The following is an 18,323-nucleotide window of genomic DNA, read 5'->3' on the forward strand; positions in this document are numbered from 1 at the left end:
ACCCCACTAAGATGTTTCTCCCTCCTCCATCACTTGAGTGACTCCAGAATGTAGGAAGAAACAGCTACGTATATTTAGCTTGAAGCTAACGGAGACTGAATGCTAACTCCAGCTAAACTGTCCAAAAACGTCCATGTACAAACGCTCCAGGTCGTCAGGTGTAATCCAGGTCTTCTTAATCCAGGCATATAACAAGTGATCCACTGAAACTCTTTACTGGAGATTATAAAGACAAACCTCCTGGTTCTGTTCAGTGCTGCTAAGAATGACCGCAGAACCGTTACTGTTGGAGTTTTTCCTTCTCTGTGAATGCTTGATTGCAGGAGTGGAACCAGGTGTGTGGATCCAGGCTAAGGGGATCCAGGTGTGTGGATCCAGGTAAAGAGGATCCAGGTGTGAGGATCCAGGTGTGTGGAGCCAGGTCACCTGCTGCCAGCCATCATGGTCATCCTGCTCCACCTCACGATCCTGGTTACCACCTCTGCACCTCTCACTCTTAGCTGGCCCAGTTGTTCCAGTCCAGGAGCCTGGACTTCCGAGCAGGATCCACATATCCAGGACTTCCTCAGTTTGCTGCAGTCATGACAACGTTTGTAGTTTCCTCACCTGTTGGTGAGTGTGTTCACCTAAAAGGGGCGGTGCCGGCACTCAACATGGGGAGTAGCACATTTCACTCAAGAGAAACAAATTATGTAGAGGACAAATCCATCAGCAGCAGCAACCAGACGCCTGAGTGAGGGTGTCAGTCCACGGACCTTTAATACGACTGGCGATCGTTGGGACAACAATCCCCTCTGATTGGCACCAGTGAGGGGTGGAGGAGATGAAGGACAACTGAACATCAGTCCTGCTGCTCCTGCCGCCAAGCTCTGACTCATCCTGAAGACCAGACATGAAGGAAGTTAAAGTGACTCACCACTGTAAAAGCTGATTGGATCATTTTCATTGTTTGTTGGCACAGATTAACAGCCCGGGCTAGCCCTGCCCACAACCATTCCGATTGGCTCAAGGAGACACAAATAAGGCAGATGGTTTCTTGTAAGACAGCAGCATGATGGCACAGCGCCACGGTGGGAGGTCTGGCCGCCTGAGACCTCCTCCAGGCTGCATGTCCCTCCTCCTGATGAAGGTGAGGTCAGAGGCTTCGCTCCTCCAGCACCGAGGTGACGGGTGAGACATCGGCCTTCTCTCATACTTTTCTGAGTGACTGTGAGCACTGAGCAGCCTCGCGGGGCAGAGGCCTCCGTCCTCACGACGACAACCATCTTCCTTTGACGACCGTGCGGTTCCTGTCAGGGATTGAGGAGACAGTTGTGGGGTCAGAGGTCACGTCCAGGCCGAGAAATAGAACATTTCAGGCAGCGGGATGTTTCAGAGTTGGTATCAACCCTGAGAACTCAACTGAGGACACAGTCAGACTGTGATGCCAGAGGAATGTCACCCAAAGGTGTCAGGACCTGACCCAGTAAGACACAGGCAGTGGGTTCACATGCACAGAGGAAACCGTGACGTGTTACTGGACTGTGGTCCAGGTCCCGGCTCTTAGAGACAAATGGACAACTATGCAAAAATGTGTTGCTCCTGAGTGAGACTCCTGGGTTCAGTACAGAACAGAACAGAACACCGGCCAGTCTGGGTCAGCTGGAGCGCACACACCCACATGTTCTGGGTCTGAACAGATTATGTGTATAAGTGGATTTCAAGAGTTCAGTTTTAGTCCTGTAAAGGAAGCGTGTGAACTGGTGCTTCTAGAATCATCACAAAATCTTCAGGGCACCGGTAAGAGTTCTGCTCTGACCCTCCAGACTCCGTCCCACTCAGGTTTTCACCTGTAAGAGGACCAGTGTGAGCCAGCCCACTGGATTTAGGATGATCTGAAACTGATGAAGTCACCATGGAGATTCAAGTTGAAGACGACCCGGTCGAGGCTCGGCAGGATTTGGGGACATTTAGATATTTACAGCCATTGTAGTCAGTGACAACCAGTTAAACAGTACCAGTAACCAACTGGAAGAGTTTTTGTGGTGGGTGTAGTATCACTGCCTGCTGAGGTCCGGTACCGTGGGACTGCACTGGTGGGGTTGTTGGTCTTGGACCATGTAATCATGGTTGCAAAATGATGTTTCAGATGTGCGGAGCAAAGACGACTTGATCAATCAAGTCAAAGTAACAGATTTATCGTTGCATCTCCAGATGGATGCATCCGTTTACCCTCTTGGTCGGGTGACAGACTCCTGATGTGAGGATTTGCCGATCACACTATTCCAGCGTCTGAGCTCGACTGGAGACTCCTGCTGAAATCTGTTTCTAATTAGGCGCCTATGAACCATCCATTGTTGTGCTGCTGCAGGGGACCAACGACCAGCTACCAGCCAGACCTCCCAGAGCCCCCGCGGGTCTGCGGGCTCCGTATTAACCTGCGGCTAATGGTCCCGAGGGGGTGGATGACTGACGGGGCCGAGGAGGCTTCGGTTTCATAGGCCCTCTGGTCCCGAAGTCTGCACACAAACCCCCCAGTCAGGAGCCACCACATCTGATCCACCTTGTAAAGGTCTGGTCGAACATTTCCAGAACCCTCCTGGTCCCTGGAGTGTGTCTGGTCTGGTACTAAGCTGTTGATTTGGTACGAAGCGACTTGTAAAAGTGTAAGCAGGACGTTTTCTCTCATTTACTCAGGAAATCCATGCATGAATAATCAATAGCTACCACACAGGCTTTGATCACACCAGTTAAGAAAATCCATTAAAGGAGGATGAAGACTGGCGAGGAATGCTGAGGTATTGGAAACTCATCACTTCCTCAAGCTGGGAGTGACCTGGTGACACCCAACGATGTTGACGTTTGAAGTTGTGTCTTCATTTCAGGCTGCCATGTTGTTCAGGAGACAGAGCTGTTATCAGCTATCAGCTGTCAGAGGCTCCCGGCGACGGTCTCCTCGCCGCTCTGCTGCTCTGGATGATCCGCCCCCCCCCAGCTCTGTTATCACGGCTGCTCTGGTTCACCACTCCAGAGTTCACAGTCTTGTTGATGTTCTCCTCTGCTTCAGCACAAGGATGAAATCTAATGCTTTTATCACAACTGACACCAATCACATTCGTAGACACCGATGTTAATCTACTGTCAGACTGCATCATCGTCCATTTTCTATCCTGCTTATCCGTTACGAGTCCCAGCTGTCATTGGGTGAGAGGCGGGGTTCACCCTGGACGGGTCACCAGTCCATCTCAGAGCCATCAGGAGCAATTAGGGGTTCAGTATCTTGCTCAAGGACACTTGGACATGGTCACCGGGGGAAGTGGGGATTGAACCAGCGACCCTTCGGTTGCTAGACGACCACTCTTCCTCTGAGACACGCCGCCCCCAGTCAGACTCCGAGTTTCTGTATTCCTCCAATGCTGGATGTTGCTGAGGTAGCAGGTAAACAGCTGCGGCCCGCTATGTGCCTGTTAGCATGGCTGACACGTCAAGTCGGGTTTCTGTGTGTCTCCAAATCTGTCCAACAGTCCCTGCTGTCTCTGCCCTAGCAGAACCTCCCTCCTAGTAGAGCGGGTGGAGAACCTCCCTCCTAGTAGAGCGGGTGGAGAACCTCCCTCCTAGTAGAACGGGTGGAGGACCTCCCTCCTAGTAGAGCGGGTGGAGAACCTCCCTCCTAGTAGAACGGGTGGAGGACCTCCCTCCTAGTAGAGCGGGTGGAGAACCTCCCTCCTAGTAGAACGGGTGGAGGACCTCCCTCCTAGTAAAGCGGGTGGAGAACCTCCCTCCTAGTAGAACGGGTGGAGGACCTCCCTCCTAGTAAAGCGGGTGGAGAACCTCCCTCCTAGTAGAACGGGTGGAGGACCTCCCTCCTAGTAGAGCGGGTGGAGAACCTCCCTCCTAGTAGAACGGGTGGAGAACCTCCCTCCTAGTAAAGCGGGTGGAGAACCTCCCTCCTAGTAAAGCGGGTGGAGAACCTACCTCCTAGTAAAGCGGGTGGAGAACCTCCCTCCTAGTAGAGCGGGTGGAGAACCTCCCTCCTAGTAAAGCGGGTGGAGAACCTCCCTCCTAGTAGAGCGGGTGGAGAACCTCCCTCCTTCTATGAACCAGCACATGAGACAGCAGCGATGAAAACCTTCCTTTACCAACAGGAAGGTGGAGCAGATCCAGGATCAGTTGGGACGGACGTCTAGTGGTAGAACTTCTAGTGGTCGTAATACTTCCACTAGAAGTTCTACCACCAATAGTACTGGTACTAGTTCTAAAAGAAGTCCTCACTCTCCTGTCCTCCGTCCCCATCTTTCTCACTGCTCATGTTTCTCCTTCCATCTTGTTTACGTCCCCTTCTGTCTCTCTGTCTCTTCTCCATGACAGAGGACAGGAGAGTAAGGACTACTATTAATACTAGTGGTAGTACTTCTTGTGGTAGCACTTCTTATACAAGCACTACTAGTACCAGTACTACGAGTGGTAGGAGGGGTCAGCCTGAGGCTCTGCAGGTCTGCAGCCTCCTCCTCCAGCAGCATCAGTCAAGGGTCTGGGAGGTGAGACTGGGAGACGGTTCCACAGAGACGGAGCCTGAAAGCCGAGGCTCCACCTCCCATGTGACTTTTGGAGCCTCCAGGAACCAGCAGGAACCCAGCAGCATCCTGGGAGCGATGGGTTCTAGCCGGGTAGTAGGGAACAAGGAGCTCCCCACAATCATAACTTGATCTATTTCAAGAGCTGAAGTAGATACAAACTGAGAATTCAGATTAGAATCCAGAGTCCAGACCAGGACGCCGCGGCACCGGAACCAATACAAGCAGCTGTAGTTGTCCAGGCTGGATGAGATGGACGTTTGGGTTAGGGTTAATGACTAGACTTGAGTCACTCCGACCAACATGCTCATGGCTCCACTGCTAGTTTCACACACAACAGGTCACTAATGGTCAATTTTAATTCATGTCCTACTCAGCTTATACAGTATAATACTGTACTAATACTGTACTAATACTGTAGTAATAGTCCACATCTGATTCTAGCATTCACCAGATAAAACTCCAGAGCCGGAGGGGACCAACGCCACCCGTGCAACATCAATACAATAAAAGCGACTGCTGGGAGATTAGCACATTAGCAAGAAAAAGCACTAAATTGACTCCAGAGGAAAGGAGGGAAAAAAGAAAGTCTTTGAAACCCAGAGCACAATTTCGCTTCTTATTAAGCGGCTGGCGTTTCTGTCTGGGGCGTCTCCACAGATACGAGCGTCTCTGATAAGTCGGCGGCTGCAGCTCCAGTTCTGCTTTCACAAATTTTGTTTGCCAGATCATCAAACTCAAATCTGAACTTATCAGTCCGCGTCCATTAAAGACCCACGCTGTTTATGTTCTGAAGAGTTCATACAAAATATCACGATCTTTTACAAATGTCAAATCATTTGTCGTCATTTTTGGGAAAAGAGACGTTCAAACTCTCATCCTTGGACCGTTGTAACGAGGCTCCAGTGACTCGGTGGCGGCGTTTCCTGCCTGTGCTGGTGGTGGGCAGACGTGTGGCATCTGTGCACAAATGCCCGATCTCTAAGGTCACCAGAAGACCAGCGCTGGCGGGTCGTGTTGCCATGGAGACTGTGGGATCGTGGAGGAGACTGGTCGAGGAGCCAACTGAAGATTGGGACTCATCTGTATTTGTCCGGCGTCGCGAGCTCGTGTGATGAGCGTAAACACCAGGATGACCACTTGTTCACCAACAACCAGACATGAGAAGCTTTTTAATTGAACAATATTTATTGAAACACTTAAAGCCCACCTGAGCCACAAAGACCTCCAGACAAACGGAGTATCCTCTCAACCTGACATGGAAACCTTCAACATCCCATTCTGGAATAAAATCTCTAAAACTCATTCAATCAGAACTCAGAGTAGAAAAAAAGTTTGTTGATTATTACAATGCGGTAGAAAGAAATTGCATTCATGGTGTGACAGAGAGAAAAGGCTTGTCAACCCGTGAGCATGAAGAGGCACATGTTGGAGTCCACGCGATGCTACCGAGTGGAGAGATTAAGAATCTCCTGGGATTACGGGGACCGGCGCCGTGCTACTGGACACGAGCTGACTGGACAGAAATGTTGCGCCTGTTATTGTAACACTGATCCTGATGTCAGCCTGTGGCGAGGAGGACATCAGATGATGCTGACATGCTAACTGCTAATTAGCTGCAGCAGCGGTGTCCCATCATTAAAGTGAGTGTGTGTGTAAACAACTGGGATAGAATCCCGATGGTTCTGGTCCTGATGGTCCTGGTCCCTGTGAATCACCAACAGGACCAGCAAACCCAGAACCATCATGGGAGACCAGAATCTCGTGCTCTTCTCAGGGGGAGTCAGTGAGGGGCTGTTGGTAGAGGGGTGGATGTGGTTGGTTCCTGGGCGTCCTGCTCCACCTCCTGCTCCTCCTGCTACACTGCAACAACATTCTGGGAGAGTGTCAGCAGTGCAGCAGGAGGAGCCATGACAGGAGGGGAGGCCAATCGAGGAAGTCAGTGCATGTGTCTGTCAACAAGATGCTCGCTAAGTCTGGAGAGTGGAGACAGACATCAGCAGGAGAGGACACACCTGTGTGGAGAAGCACCTCATGGAGGAGTCACTCTGATGAGAGCCGCACACAAAGGTGAGCATGGAATATCCATTCAAAGAAAACAAATGCATGTAAAACTCTTGAGTTTGACTGACACCTACACAAACGACTCACTGATGGGATGAAGCAGACGGACACCAGCGAGGTCAGACAGACACACCCACAAGCAGGAGACGTGAGCGGAGGGGAGGACCTGGACTGGTGCCGCGGTGTGGTGTCCTGGTGTTTTCCTGCTCCTCTTTACAAGACCAACCACATCATATGCAAGCGCTTTGGTGCAAACGGTGCAGTTCCCAATCTCTACTGAGAACAGTCGGAATTCACAGAATAAAAAATCTGTGGTGCATAAAAAACAGGGCAGGAAACACTGAGTTTCCAAAGCCTCGGTGGCTGAAGGGTTGTTCAGTTAGAGAAGCACAGGAGGGTGCGGACCGTCACTCACATCTCCTCAACACCCCAGGGAACAAGAACTCACATCGGATGACATCACAGTCCTCCTCAGTCGCCCACGTCGCTGTCCTGGTCACCTATGAGCCACAGGAAGTGGAAGCTAAGGGCGAGCAGGGCGGTGCCCAACAGATCCCCCAGAGCTGTCAGGTAGGGAATAGAGAAACTGTCCGGGTCTTTCCCACTTCGCCACATGGAGTGCACCATCCAGTCTGCTATACACAACAACAGCAGCACCTGGGTAGGAGAAGCACAGCGTTAGATTGTGGGATCTTTGGTTTGGAGTCTCTGGACCAACAGACGACAATCTGACGGCGAGGAGTTGACCCGAGACACGAGATGGTCATTCTGAGCTAGCTGAGAGGATCTCACAGGTTGGGAATCTTTGACTTGATCACCTGATTCTGACCACTGATCTTTGAATCACACCAGAGGGACGACGCTTACTGACAGATCTTTTTCCAAGTCAGAATATAGCAAGAAACAGACAGTACAGGTTGTGTGGGTTACCTTGGCAAGGGTGTGGTTACAGACAGACAGCAGGCGGGGAGTGTAAAGCTAGCGGGAGTGTAGCAGCGCAGCATGTGTGCAGGCTAAGCAGCTTCTTGTGTTCTACCGTGGAATTCTTAGCTCCTATCAACATCAGGCCAGGCTACCGGCCAGGACAGCAGGTCCTCCACATGCTGCTGGCAGGAGGACGGAGACGCCGCAGTCCCACATTTAACCAAAGAACGGAAAAAACAAAAGGCTTGCATTATCAAAGCAGACAGAAAAAAGTGTTTATGCAGAGTGTCATCAAACTGTGGAGGAAACAGAGAAATCGACAGAGCAGCAGATCGGGCGAAGAGTAAGAGACTGTTATTCATAATTTTAACAAGTTTCCACGCATGGAGGGAAAACTGCTGAGAGAAACGCTCAGTCCATTAAAAGATAAGGACGTGTTGATAATTTAAGGGGAAATGAGCTGTCCAAAGTAGGCAGTCCAAACATTAGACAAACAAAAAGTATCACAGGCGTTGAAATATATTACACACACACACACACACACACACACACACACACACACACACAGCAGGGTTGAATCCAGAGCACCTGGGCTGCTGCTTATCTCACTGAAAGATGGTGACATACTAGAAATAAGAAGACAAATATCAAGCAGACGGAGAATCCATGCTGATAAGGAATCCTTTTCCACGTATAATTGTGTTTTCAGGTATATTCAGGTGTTTCCGGGCATTTCCGAGTGTTTCCAGGTGTTTCCGGGTATTTCCGAGTGTTTCCAGGTGCTTTCAGGCGTTTCCGGGTATTTCCAGGTGCTTTCGGGCGTTTCCAAGTGTTTCCAGGTGCTTTCAGGTGTTTCCAGGTGCTTTCAGCAGCAGGCTCTGGGAGGTGAGGGGAGAGGCCGCCTTCAGCACAGAGAGGCTGGACCTAACATCAACACAATCTGGAAGAGGCTCCGCTCCACCGCTGCCGCAGAACCCGTGGTCCTCAGATCTACACTTGAGTCCGACCTGGGAACCAGCCGCCGTGCCAGCTGGCTGCAACCGCCACGCTGCAGATGCAAACTTCAGTGTTGAGCTCAGCCATGATGCCGGAGCGCTCAAGTCAGGTGAGATACTGGTTCAGTTTCTCCCTCCTGGATCCTCTCAGTCAAAAAGGGACGAGTGTCGTTGTTGTTTTTCTCCATCAAAGAAGACGGACGACACCCCAGAGGGTAAATCAGCACGTTGGCTGGAACTCTCCACCAGGGCGGCGTATCAAGACCAGGAACAACTGAGAGCTTTCAGCTTCACCTCGCTAATGATGTCACTGGGGACTTTAGCAGCCGTTCCAGGGACTCGATGTATTCATCAGTGTAAGCTGACGCTGACCAGGGGAGCCTCCAAGTCAAGTTCCATCGGAACAGTCGAGCCCTGTGGTAAGCAGGCAGGTTTGAGAGCTTCCTACTGACTGCAGCTTTACGGGGCTTCTTGTGTTTGTTTCAGATGCAGAGTTTGGCTGAGAACGTGTCAGATTAGCAAGCTCATTTGGTTCTGAAAGTCTTCCTAGCTAGCATGAGCCACCTCAGCTCGTGGATCCACTCATAAATCATTCAAGCTGTGGCTGTGCTCGTCTGCTCGGCTTCGCCCTTCATCATTCTGGGCTTTTATCAGGTCAAAGAGACATCCGGTTTTTGTGCTTTCATGTTGACGAAGTCTCACAGCTGTCGTGTTCAGGTCAAGAAATAAACGTGGGAGAGGCGAGGAAATCTCCTCCTCTTCTTAAATGTTTTGGAGCAGGAACCTGCACTGATTTGAGAACACGGACCAGCGAGCATCTTCAGAGAGGTTTTGCACGTTAGCAGTCTTGTCACATATCGCCACTCGTCAAACGGATCCAACCACTCAAATGAGTCTTTACAGGATTCCAGAGCGAGTGAGCCTGCGTCAAACAGTGTGTTCTGATCTTTGATAGAGAATATAAGCATCAGACATGAAGACGCCGTGTGTGAGTCACTCCCGAGGATGACGAGAGCTTTAAAGAGCTCAAGCTACATATCCAGCGTGGATGTGCTGGATTCCTCATCGCCAGCTCGGACTGAGAGGTCTTTCTCTTGTTGGAGTTCCTTTAACACAGATTCTGTTTGGGTTCTACCTTGATTTGACTGTTAGCCTCCACGTTAGCATGTCACTGTATCACAATCCCATAAATGTTGAATTCGCATGGTCCTCCATATTCAGCACGAGTAACTTTGAATATCTCTCGCTCTCCTTTCTTGACTTCCCAACCGTCGAACTCTTTCCGAACTTCACTCTGACATCTCTGCGGTCCTCCGCTGCCTGCTGCTACTCTCTGCCTCTCAACAGCTTCTACAGCATCTTTAAGTCAGCCAGGATTATCTATTGTTCAGGGTGCTACTCTTCCTTGGTATGTCCTGGTTTTTTTTCCTGGATGTGTGCAAAAACCATCCTCCAGTGTTTGCCAAAATCTAAAGAATGCTGCTCAGCTGAGCTGTATTGCTGAGCTTCTTAGCTCCTTGGGGCTCCAGCTATTCTGCTGGAATATTTCTTTCCTAATTTCCTCTGGCTTGAATTTTTAAATCACATTATCAAACCAAAACATATGCAGCTTCTGCTTTTCACTCCCAGTGCAGAAACAGCAGCTGTACTACTTTATTTTGACGGCGGGTCGTTCTAAAACTCCCCATGCTGGTCCACATTTGACCTCCAGAGAAAACACAAGATGAACCTGGAAGTCTAAAAAGAAGTCTCAGATGAGCGGGACAGAGTGGAGACACGCGAAGAACCATTCAGAGCACTGGTCAGGTGACTCCAGCTGACAGTGACGCATCAGGTCAGGTGACTCCAGCTGACAGTGACGCATCAGGTCAGGTGACTCCAGCTGACAGTGACGCATCAGGTCAGGTGACTCCAGCTGACAGTGACGCATCAGGTCAGGTGACTCCAGCTGACAGTGACGCATCAGGTCAGGTGACTCCAGCTGACAGTGACCCATCAGGTCTTCTGACCTTTCACATTAATTCTCATGGTGCTGTCAACAACATTCGAGGCTGAGGACGGGTGGGGTGGGGCTTAGGATGAGGATGGGAGGCTGACGACCACACAGGAAGAGCCAGGACAGAACTTCCTGCCTAGGAAAACGCATCCAAAAACATACGTTTCATGCAATTCTCAGTCGTGATCGGGCCAAAATAAATGTGTTAACAGATTTATTTATTGATCTAATTTATTTGTAATTATTGTATTTGCCCCCATCCCTTTTAACATGAATTTTATAAAGTTAAAGTTTGTTCTTTTAATGCAAAAACCAAGAAGCATAATGTCAAAAACAAAAGTCCCTGAGGTGGGTCCTTCGCTCCACGGATGAGGGACCCTCAGCTGAGCTCTGATCAGGTTTCTCTTCTGAGCCTCCAGGAGCTGAGAACACGTTTGGGAGGTATTTTTTGCTGCAGTTATTTCAGATCATGAGGCAATGATGACTACGTTTATTATCTTGGGTTAATGAGTTGATTCATCTCATTATCTGGAGAAAAGAATAGTCGTTTATCAGGAAATGGCCGAGTTCAATGTTTTTATAATCACTTGCCAAGTCCAGCAAGTCAGCTTGAACCCCACATGCCGTAAGTCTATTTTTACTTGCCCCAATATGAACGGTTTTATTTATTTGTTCTACGAGCGTCTGGTCAGGCTCCAGAGTACAGAAACATCAGTTCAGCTTCTGTCTGCTGTGATTCAAGTAAAAAAAACACGATTCTGTTAGGAGATTTAAAAGCATTTGAGTCCAACAAACACGGGCTGCGCACACGCACACACACACACACACACTTGAAAAAGCAAAGGCAGTCATTCAGAATTCAGAAGAAGTCATTCTCTCTGCTGCCAAAACAAAAATCTGACTGAAGTCATATTCCTTCAGGCATCGCCCAAAACCCCGACGCTCGAGGAATTCACGGCATCCACACATCTGCTTCTCCTCCCCAAAACACGTGTGAAGACGAGTGAAACAAACACAAATAAAGCAGTTTTCTGTGTTCTCTCGCTGAAGTGGTGGACCAGGAAAGCAGAGACGTAGTGAACGACTGTTGAGTTACACGAAGCCCTCCAGCTTCAGCTGAAGAAAGTGAGATGAGGAATGAAAACACAGGGCACATCACCTCCTCACGCTGATGAATGAATGATGAGTACCTGTACTAAATAGCTGTGTATTTACACCAGGTACATCAAACAGAAGTACTACACTGTTGTGTTTCTATCCACAACCAGAGGTACACCCAATATTGTAACCTCTAGTTTTGTTGGGGTTTTTTCAGCCCAAAATAAATGCAAACATATGTTCACTGTTAGTTTTACATGACAGATACGTAGTACTGCCTAGTACTACAGCCTGTATCAGCTACCTCGGGGGGGGCTACACGATACTGAGCAGTATAACCCTCACCTTCGATATTTCGGCAGCTTTTTCTGTACTGAACGCTAAGGATGTGTGAAGAGAAAACTCAGAGGAGAAGAAAATCCAAACAGTGAACCAAAAGAGGCTTACAAGCTTGGATGACCTCACTGAGGAGGACAGTCCTCCAGAGCTCAGGGGGAGCTACCTTTCTCCTCAGTCCCTTGACTATAGAATTCACAGTGAAGCAGCACCAAGTCGGACCGCAGTGAGACGAGCCTGAATGACAGCAGCAGCTCCCGAAGGTGGCTCACCTGCAGCAGAGCAGCAGCCAGGTAGACAGACATGAAGATGGGCGTCAGGGTGGTATGGCCGCTGTTCATCAGGTGAATGGTATAGAGGAATATCAGGTGACCAGGGAGCACCAGAAGGAGGAGCACCTGAGCAGATCGGTGATTGGCTCCTGAGAAAATGCAAACAGAGAAGTATTACAGCAGAACCGGAGCCCCGCGTTTCATCGACCATCCAGCGTTGTGGCGATATGATGACATCAGAACACTCTTGTTTTGCCAGGTTGTTTGTGTGCAGCAGCTATTTCAACTATGTTTCTCACCATCATGGTTGTGGTTGTTTACTGAATCTAAAAATAGCGTCATAGAAGCGTTAGCGAAGCGTCACAGGCGTCCTCTATGAGTTAACCCCATTTTCCCAAACATATGAGAAGCCAAAGCGTAGCAGGCCTTCCTCTGGCGGCCTGAAATAAAACTACAACAGATCAGGAAGTGACATCATCCGTGGACCAGCATGTCAACACTTGAGGACATTTGTAGGAGAATCTAAGCTTCAACTCATGCCAGGCTGCCATGTTTAGCCAGCAGGGCTCCTCGCTGAAGTCCTGGCTCATTAAAACCTACTGCAGTACAGTGGCCAGCAATGAGGTCCCTACTAAAGTACCAATCATCACACAGTCTGAATGGCTTGATTCTTCTTTTTTATCAGCTATATTTTCTAAATTTGTTTGTTTGCTGTGACCAGTAACTCGTACCAAAGTCTTCACTATCAACATGCACCGCCTGATTGAGCCACCCACTGTGAGGCCCAGGATTCAGAGTCCCTCTGGTTTTAATTACACACCTCTAACGAGGAATTAGCAGTGCTGCAGCAGAAGGAACCCAGCTGAGAACCACTCCGTCAAACTGTAAACGCTGTTTACAGGCTGGTTGTGCTGCTGACAACGTTTCCATTGGTAACTGCGGCGACGTGGAAACTCTGGGTCGATGAATGACGCCTGAACACTGAAGGTGCGCTGGCAGCCTGAAGGTTTACTGACCTGTGCCACAGAAGGTGCGGCAGGGGTAGTAGCAGCCGCGGGCCTCATCAGGAACCTCCCCAGGAGCACAGTGGAAATGCAGGTGAGTGGAGATCCTGCTGGACTGAATAGCCACCAGGTTACCACCGATACCTGCGTGGGAAAAGCACAGCGACCTTATGGAGCAGAGGTGGAGCGTCAATTGCGGCACAGGCGGAACTGTTGTTCTGAGGCTTCTATGATGGACACAGCTGCAGATCATCCAGGGAACACGTGGGTCATTCTAGACCAGGGGGAGGTTCTGGGTCTACTTGTGTCCTTCGCCTGATAAGTAACGAGCTCGATATCAGCAATGCTCGGTCCGATCCTTCCCAGTCATTCGACCACGCAGGGTTGTGCACAACCCCATGTTCTCCCTGTGCACCAGGCGTGAGCGGCAATACTGAGCCTCTGTGAGGCCTTGGTCCTGTCCTGGGGGGTAGCAGTGACCTCTGAGGCAGCAACCAAATTAGTGTTCTAAAATTAGACTTTTTTAATCTCTTTTACATTCCATATTGTTGATTCCATGTAACTGAATCACCTTTTTTATACAAAAAGGATCCAAAGGAGTCGTCAGTCTCCGTTAGCTTCAAGCTAAATATACGTGGCTGGCTCTTTCTGCTTTCTGGAGTCACAAAGTCATGCAGGAGGGAAAAAATGTCCTATTTGGGAGTACTTGAAAGTCAAACACACTTTTTGGGGAGTTTAAGTATCACTTGAAGCATCACCATGTTCATAACGCTTCTATTTCTTCATGTTGATCTGAGTTGGCATCAACCAGATGGACAGTCATGAGAATGTGGACACCATCTGTGGTGAGAAAATACAAGCTAATGTTACTTCCACATGCTGTAGCCTTTAGCGAGCCCCACACAGACCAGATGCCTCCTCGTAGCCACAGTCTGGTGACTAATCTCTGCAGGAAGCTCACAGGGATGCAAAGCAGCAGACAGCGGGGACCCAGGAACTCAGGAGAGCTGCTCTCCTCTGTCTGCCTTTGTCAAGAATTACTCATGGAGCAAAAGAGCAACGGGAGGGAAGGAAAGAGGTTTCTTTATTGAGAATCAGAAAAAGAGACTAAATGCAGCAAGACCAGTTGCTGCCGTCGATATATTAAATTGGTAACATCATCACCTCAGGGCGAAGGAGGTTTAATTCACTCTACTGCTGCTCCGTGTCTGATGGTGGAACTTTGACGGAGCTCCAGCAGCGGTGGCCTGTAAACACAACTTCAGCAGGAGCGTCGCTCAGGCTGGCCTGGCTGGTCTGCCCACATCCTCTCCTAATTCACACGCCTTCCCTCAGCCAGCAGCGGAGTTCAAATTTAGCCGTGTTTACGGAGAGGAGATTCACACATCACGAAACCAAAGCTGGCTGGACCACACCAGCTGTTGCCATGATGAGATGAAAACGAGGGCGTAGCTGAGCGAGGGACGGACGGAGAGGTCTTCTAATCGATGTTTGTGAAGACAACCGGAGCGAGCTTGCAGCCGCTCGTCAACAGGACGCTGATACAGACAGGAAACTGTCACGGTTTCAGGAGCTGAGATTCCCAGAGGTGCAGCACAATGCTAACAACATGCTCCCAACCTACAGGCTGCTCGTCACCAATTTAGAGATTGAGAATCAACTGGAAACGAAGCCTTCGCCTCAGTTACTAAGTACAATGCAGCCGAGCTGGAGGTTCACAAAAAACAAAACAAAACTCATTGGATATGGAGCATTATTGATCTGTGCAATTATTGATATGATATCATTGTTCATTTATACAATTATTGATATATAATATTTATTTATACTATTATTGATATATACTGTACGATCACTGACGTATATTATTATTGCTATATTATTATTGATACTATTATTGATCTATACAATTATTGATATATAATATTTATTTATACTATCGATATATACGATTACTGATGTAGATTATTAATTATGTATATTATTGATATGTATTTTTATTGACGCATATTATTGATACATATTTTTATTTATTTATACCGTTACTGATATATATGATTACTGATGTATGTTATTAATGGTGTATATTATTATTGGGGCTGAATCTCTTGGAAAATGTATCACTTTGTGAGTACTCTGGAGAGTATTGGACAAGAGTGTGTGTGTGAAGTACTACATGCAGGGAAGGAATCTGTACCCAACAAAGATGTTCTTGTAAGTCTGCAGAATACCACTTCCACTCTATGATATATCTGTAGTACTACAATACTTCATTTGGAATGGTATTCTGATACATTTTGATGTATGACCTTGAGTTCAGCGACGTGTGTGTGTGTGTGTGTGTCCTTCCTGCTCTAGTACACGTGAGGTTGGTGCTGCAGCGCCTTTGATTGTTCACATGTGAAACCCTAATGATGCTCAAAGGTTGGAGAGTTTGCCAACTACAATGATTTTTCACTTGAGTTCGATTCATTTTGATTGTCTCAGCTTATATCCTCTCGCTGGCCTGTCATATCAACAGAATTTACATACAGGTCATGTGCTCCTGGACTCGCCGGCATCGGTTTCAAAGTCAAGAGATTTAAAATTCCTTCCATGGACTCCAGGACCTGATTCTCCTGTTAAATAGGTCGGATTGAGGAGAATTGTGCTTCTGGATTCAGCCCAGATTTTGATGTTCTGAGTTTTTGTTTGGCTGCAGGGGGGACTGGTGGGGGTGCTCTTACAGACTCAGCAGGGGGTAGAAGTGGAGCGAAGGAGGCTGGGGTTATTTAGTTTATTCAGGTCACTGGGTATGACAGGAGGAGCGAGGAAGAGGATGGTGAGGAGGACAAGCCCCCAAAGGGCTATGCCAGAGCTCCAGGTTTGGGGTGGGAGGGGGGTAGTTGTGCCCCTCTCAGCTTCACTGCTCTACTCCACCCAGAGGGGGGGGGTGCATGGAAGTGGCATGACACACAAAGATAAATGTAATGAAAGAAAAACATGCAAGGAGGAGGATAAGATGACATTTAGGTGGAGGGGAGGAGGACAGGCACCTCATCTGAAACCCAAGAGAAAGGAAAAGAGAAAAATCCAAGCTTTAGCTTCATCAGATCCAGAGCAAATACACAAGAATTGATCTGCAGGTCTCAGAGGACAAATGAAGACTTGAGCATCCCATGAAAACTACGACCTAAACTCAGAGGGGAGAGCAATGATCAGATCTGTGGTGGAAATGGTCCGACAGAACAAGCAGCAGACACTTCCTCCACACCGGGGTTAAAGATCACGTCTGATGACAACCAGGTTTCTAACCTTGTTTAGATTCCAGGGTGGTGTTTTTAAGTGCAAAATCACAGAGACAGAGGGGAAGGTTCCTTTCTTCACTGTGGAAAACCAATTCTATCAACTGGCTGTCAAACAAGGGCTGCCAGAGGAGATGCGAGCAGCGTTGTAGCATGTTGGTGACGGTGGCAGTGCTCAGAATCAAGATCGAGACCGACAAGACAGGCACCGGTGCTGGAAATACGGTACTAAACTCCCTTTTATTGGTATCAGTGTTTAAAGAATGACAATATTTCCTGAGTGGCATTGATCTGTGTGTGTGTGTGTGTGTGTGTGTGTGTGTGTTCTTGTACTTGCTACATGGTGGAGACCAGAACAAATTTGTGGCCAACAGTGAGCTCATACTGGTTGGTTCTACGGCTGTTTGAAGGTCAAAACCTGGTTTGAGGGTCAAGGTGAGAACTGGGTTCTGGGTGTGTCAGACATTTAGTCGTGATAGTTGCGGTCAGGTTGAGGGGCGAGAGACCGCTCACAGCTGTCCAGGAATCAGACTGACAAAGGAAATGGGGTGTTATTTTCCTACGTAGCCGACAGGCAGGTGAAGTTCAGGGACTCCACCAAACCGTCTGTGGAAGACGTTTGCCGTGCAGGGTCTCTCAAACGTGTTGAAGGACTCCAACACCGGCACGTCTGCAAATGTGACAGAAAACTACATCATCCCTCCAACAAGATCAACATTTAGAACCTCTAACCCTGCTGACTTCTGCATGTTAATTGAGAGTGTGTGTGTGTGTGTGTGTGTGTGTGCGTGCGCGCGCGCTCACAAACAACTTTTCACATGAGACTTAAAATAATTCTTTTTGTTTGCAAGCCATGCAACACCTCTATTGTTGTACGGATCAAAACATAAAAACATACATTATCATTCTGTGCACCCACTTGCAGGCGACGCGCTACTATTCACTATTCTTTTTCATGTAGAGAGAAGAGAGGTCGGCGTGTTTGATGAGCGAGCAGCAGAGGGAAGAACTGCTTGATTATTAATAGATCAGTGAAGGCAAAGGTGTGAAGTTTTCTCTTACGGTCTCCTCAGACACGGCCCAATTAGTGCTGTGCTCTGCTGGCTCCAGTCTTCTGTTCAGTGCCAATCAGAGAACTTCAGCCTGGTTGAACTTTGACCTGTGCATTGAGCAAAGTGCAGGAGCCAACTGTTGTTGACTGATGCTTCACAAACTGTTTTGTTTCTTAAATGTTCAAATCTAGACTCAAACAACAGATGAACAATCTTCAACCCTCTTCTCCTGCCACTGACATCTGAGCTCCGTCATCAAGTCGCCTCAGCTCAACAGCGACTTGCTCACAGCCTGCAGGAGCCACAGGGTTGGCTCTCTGCTTGTAGGAATACAATATGATGTTAGCCATGGTGTCACACTGCTTCTGACTCATGCTGAATTTAGCAGCGCCTCACTGTTGCTCCATTTGCTCAGACTCAAGCAAGATGCTGGTTAGCACAATGATGTCTTCTTTGAAGCATTTTCTCCCTCAACCAGGGGGAATTCTGACCTCGGGTTTGATTCTGAAGGCTGGCACTGAACGCACATGCACCTGATCAAGAGCATGACATCTCCAGGCTGTATTAAATTATCAGCATCCGAAGATGCCTGCCAGGAGAAGAAGTGGCATCAAATAGCCCTTTCATTCAAATGCAATAATGGAGGTCAGAGGGGTAAAATGAAGGGTCTTTCATTTGACCCCTCTTTTATTATCAAGTTTTCTACAGCTCTTTCTCTGCTTCCTAATCAAATATCCTCACATCA

General features: G+C 48.5%; 1 protein-coding gene across 4 annotated transcripts in view; it reads right to left on the reverse strand.

Moving 5' to 3' along the window:
• Positions 1-5,722: 5,722 nt before the first annotated feature.
• Positions 5,723-18,323, reverse strand: part of slc41a2b (solute carrier family 41 member 2b) — a 32,624-nt gene continuing 20,023 nt past the window's right edge. For all 4 annotated transcript variants that reach the window (XM_086201316.1, XM_086201318.1, XM_086201320.1 and 1 more), the window contains 3 exons: positions 13,255-13,386; positions 12,239-12,387; positions 5,723-7,274 (listed from right to left, as the gene is read on the reverse strand). In XM_086201316.1, coding sequence (XP_086057442.1) covers positions 7,089-7,274; positions 12,239-12,387; positions 13,255-13,386 — 467 coding nt within the window. In that variant the 3' untranslated portion in view covers positions 5,723-7,088. The remainder of the gene's footprint in view (positions 7,275-12,238; positions 12,388-13,254; positions 13,387-18,323) is intronic.

Source organism: Aulostomus chinensis, chromosome 4, assembly GCF_037954235.1.
Source record: "Aulostomus chinensis isolate RoL2024-O1b breed Wild chromosome 4, RoL_Achi_v1.0, whole genome shotgun sequence".
NCBI lineage: Eukaryota > Metazoa > Chordata > Actinopteri > Syngnathiformes > Aulostomidae > Aulostomus > Aulostomus chinensis.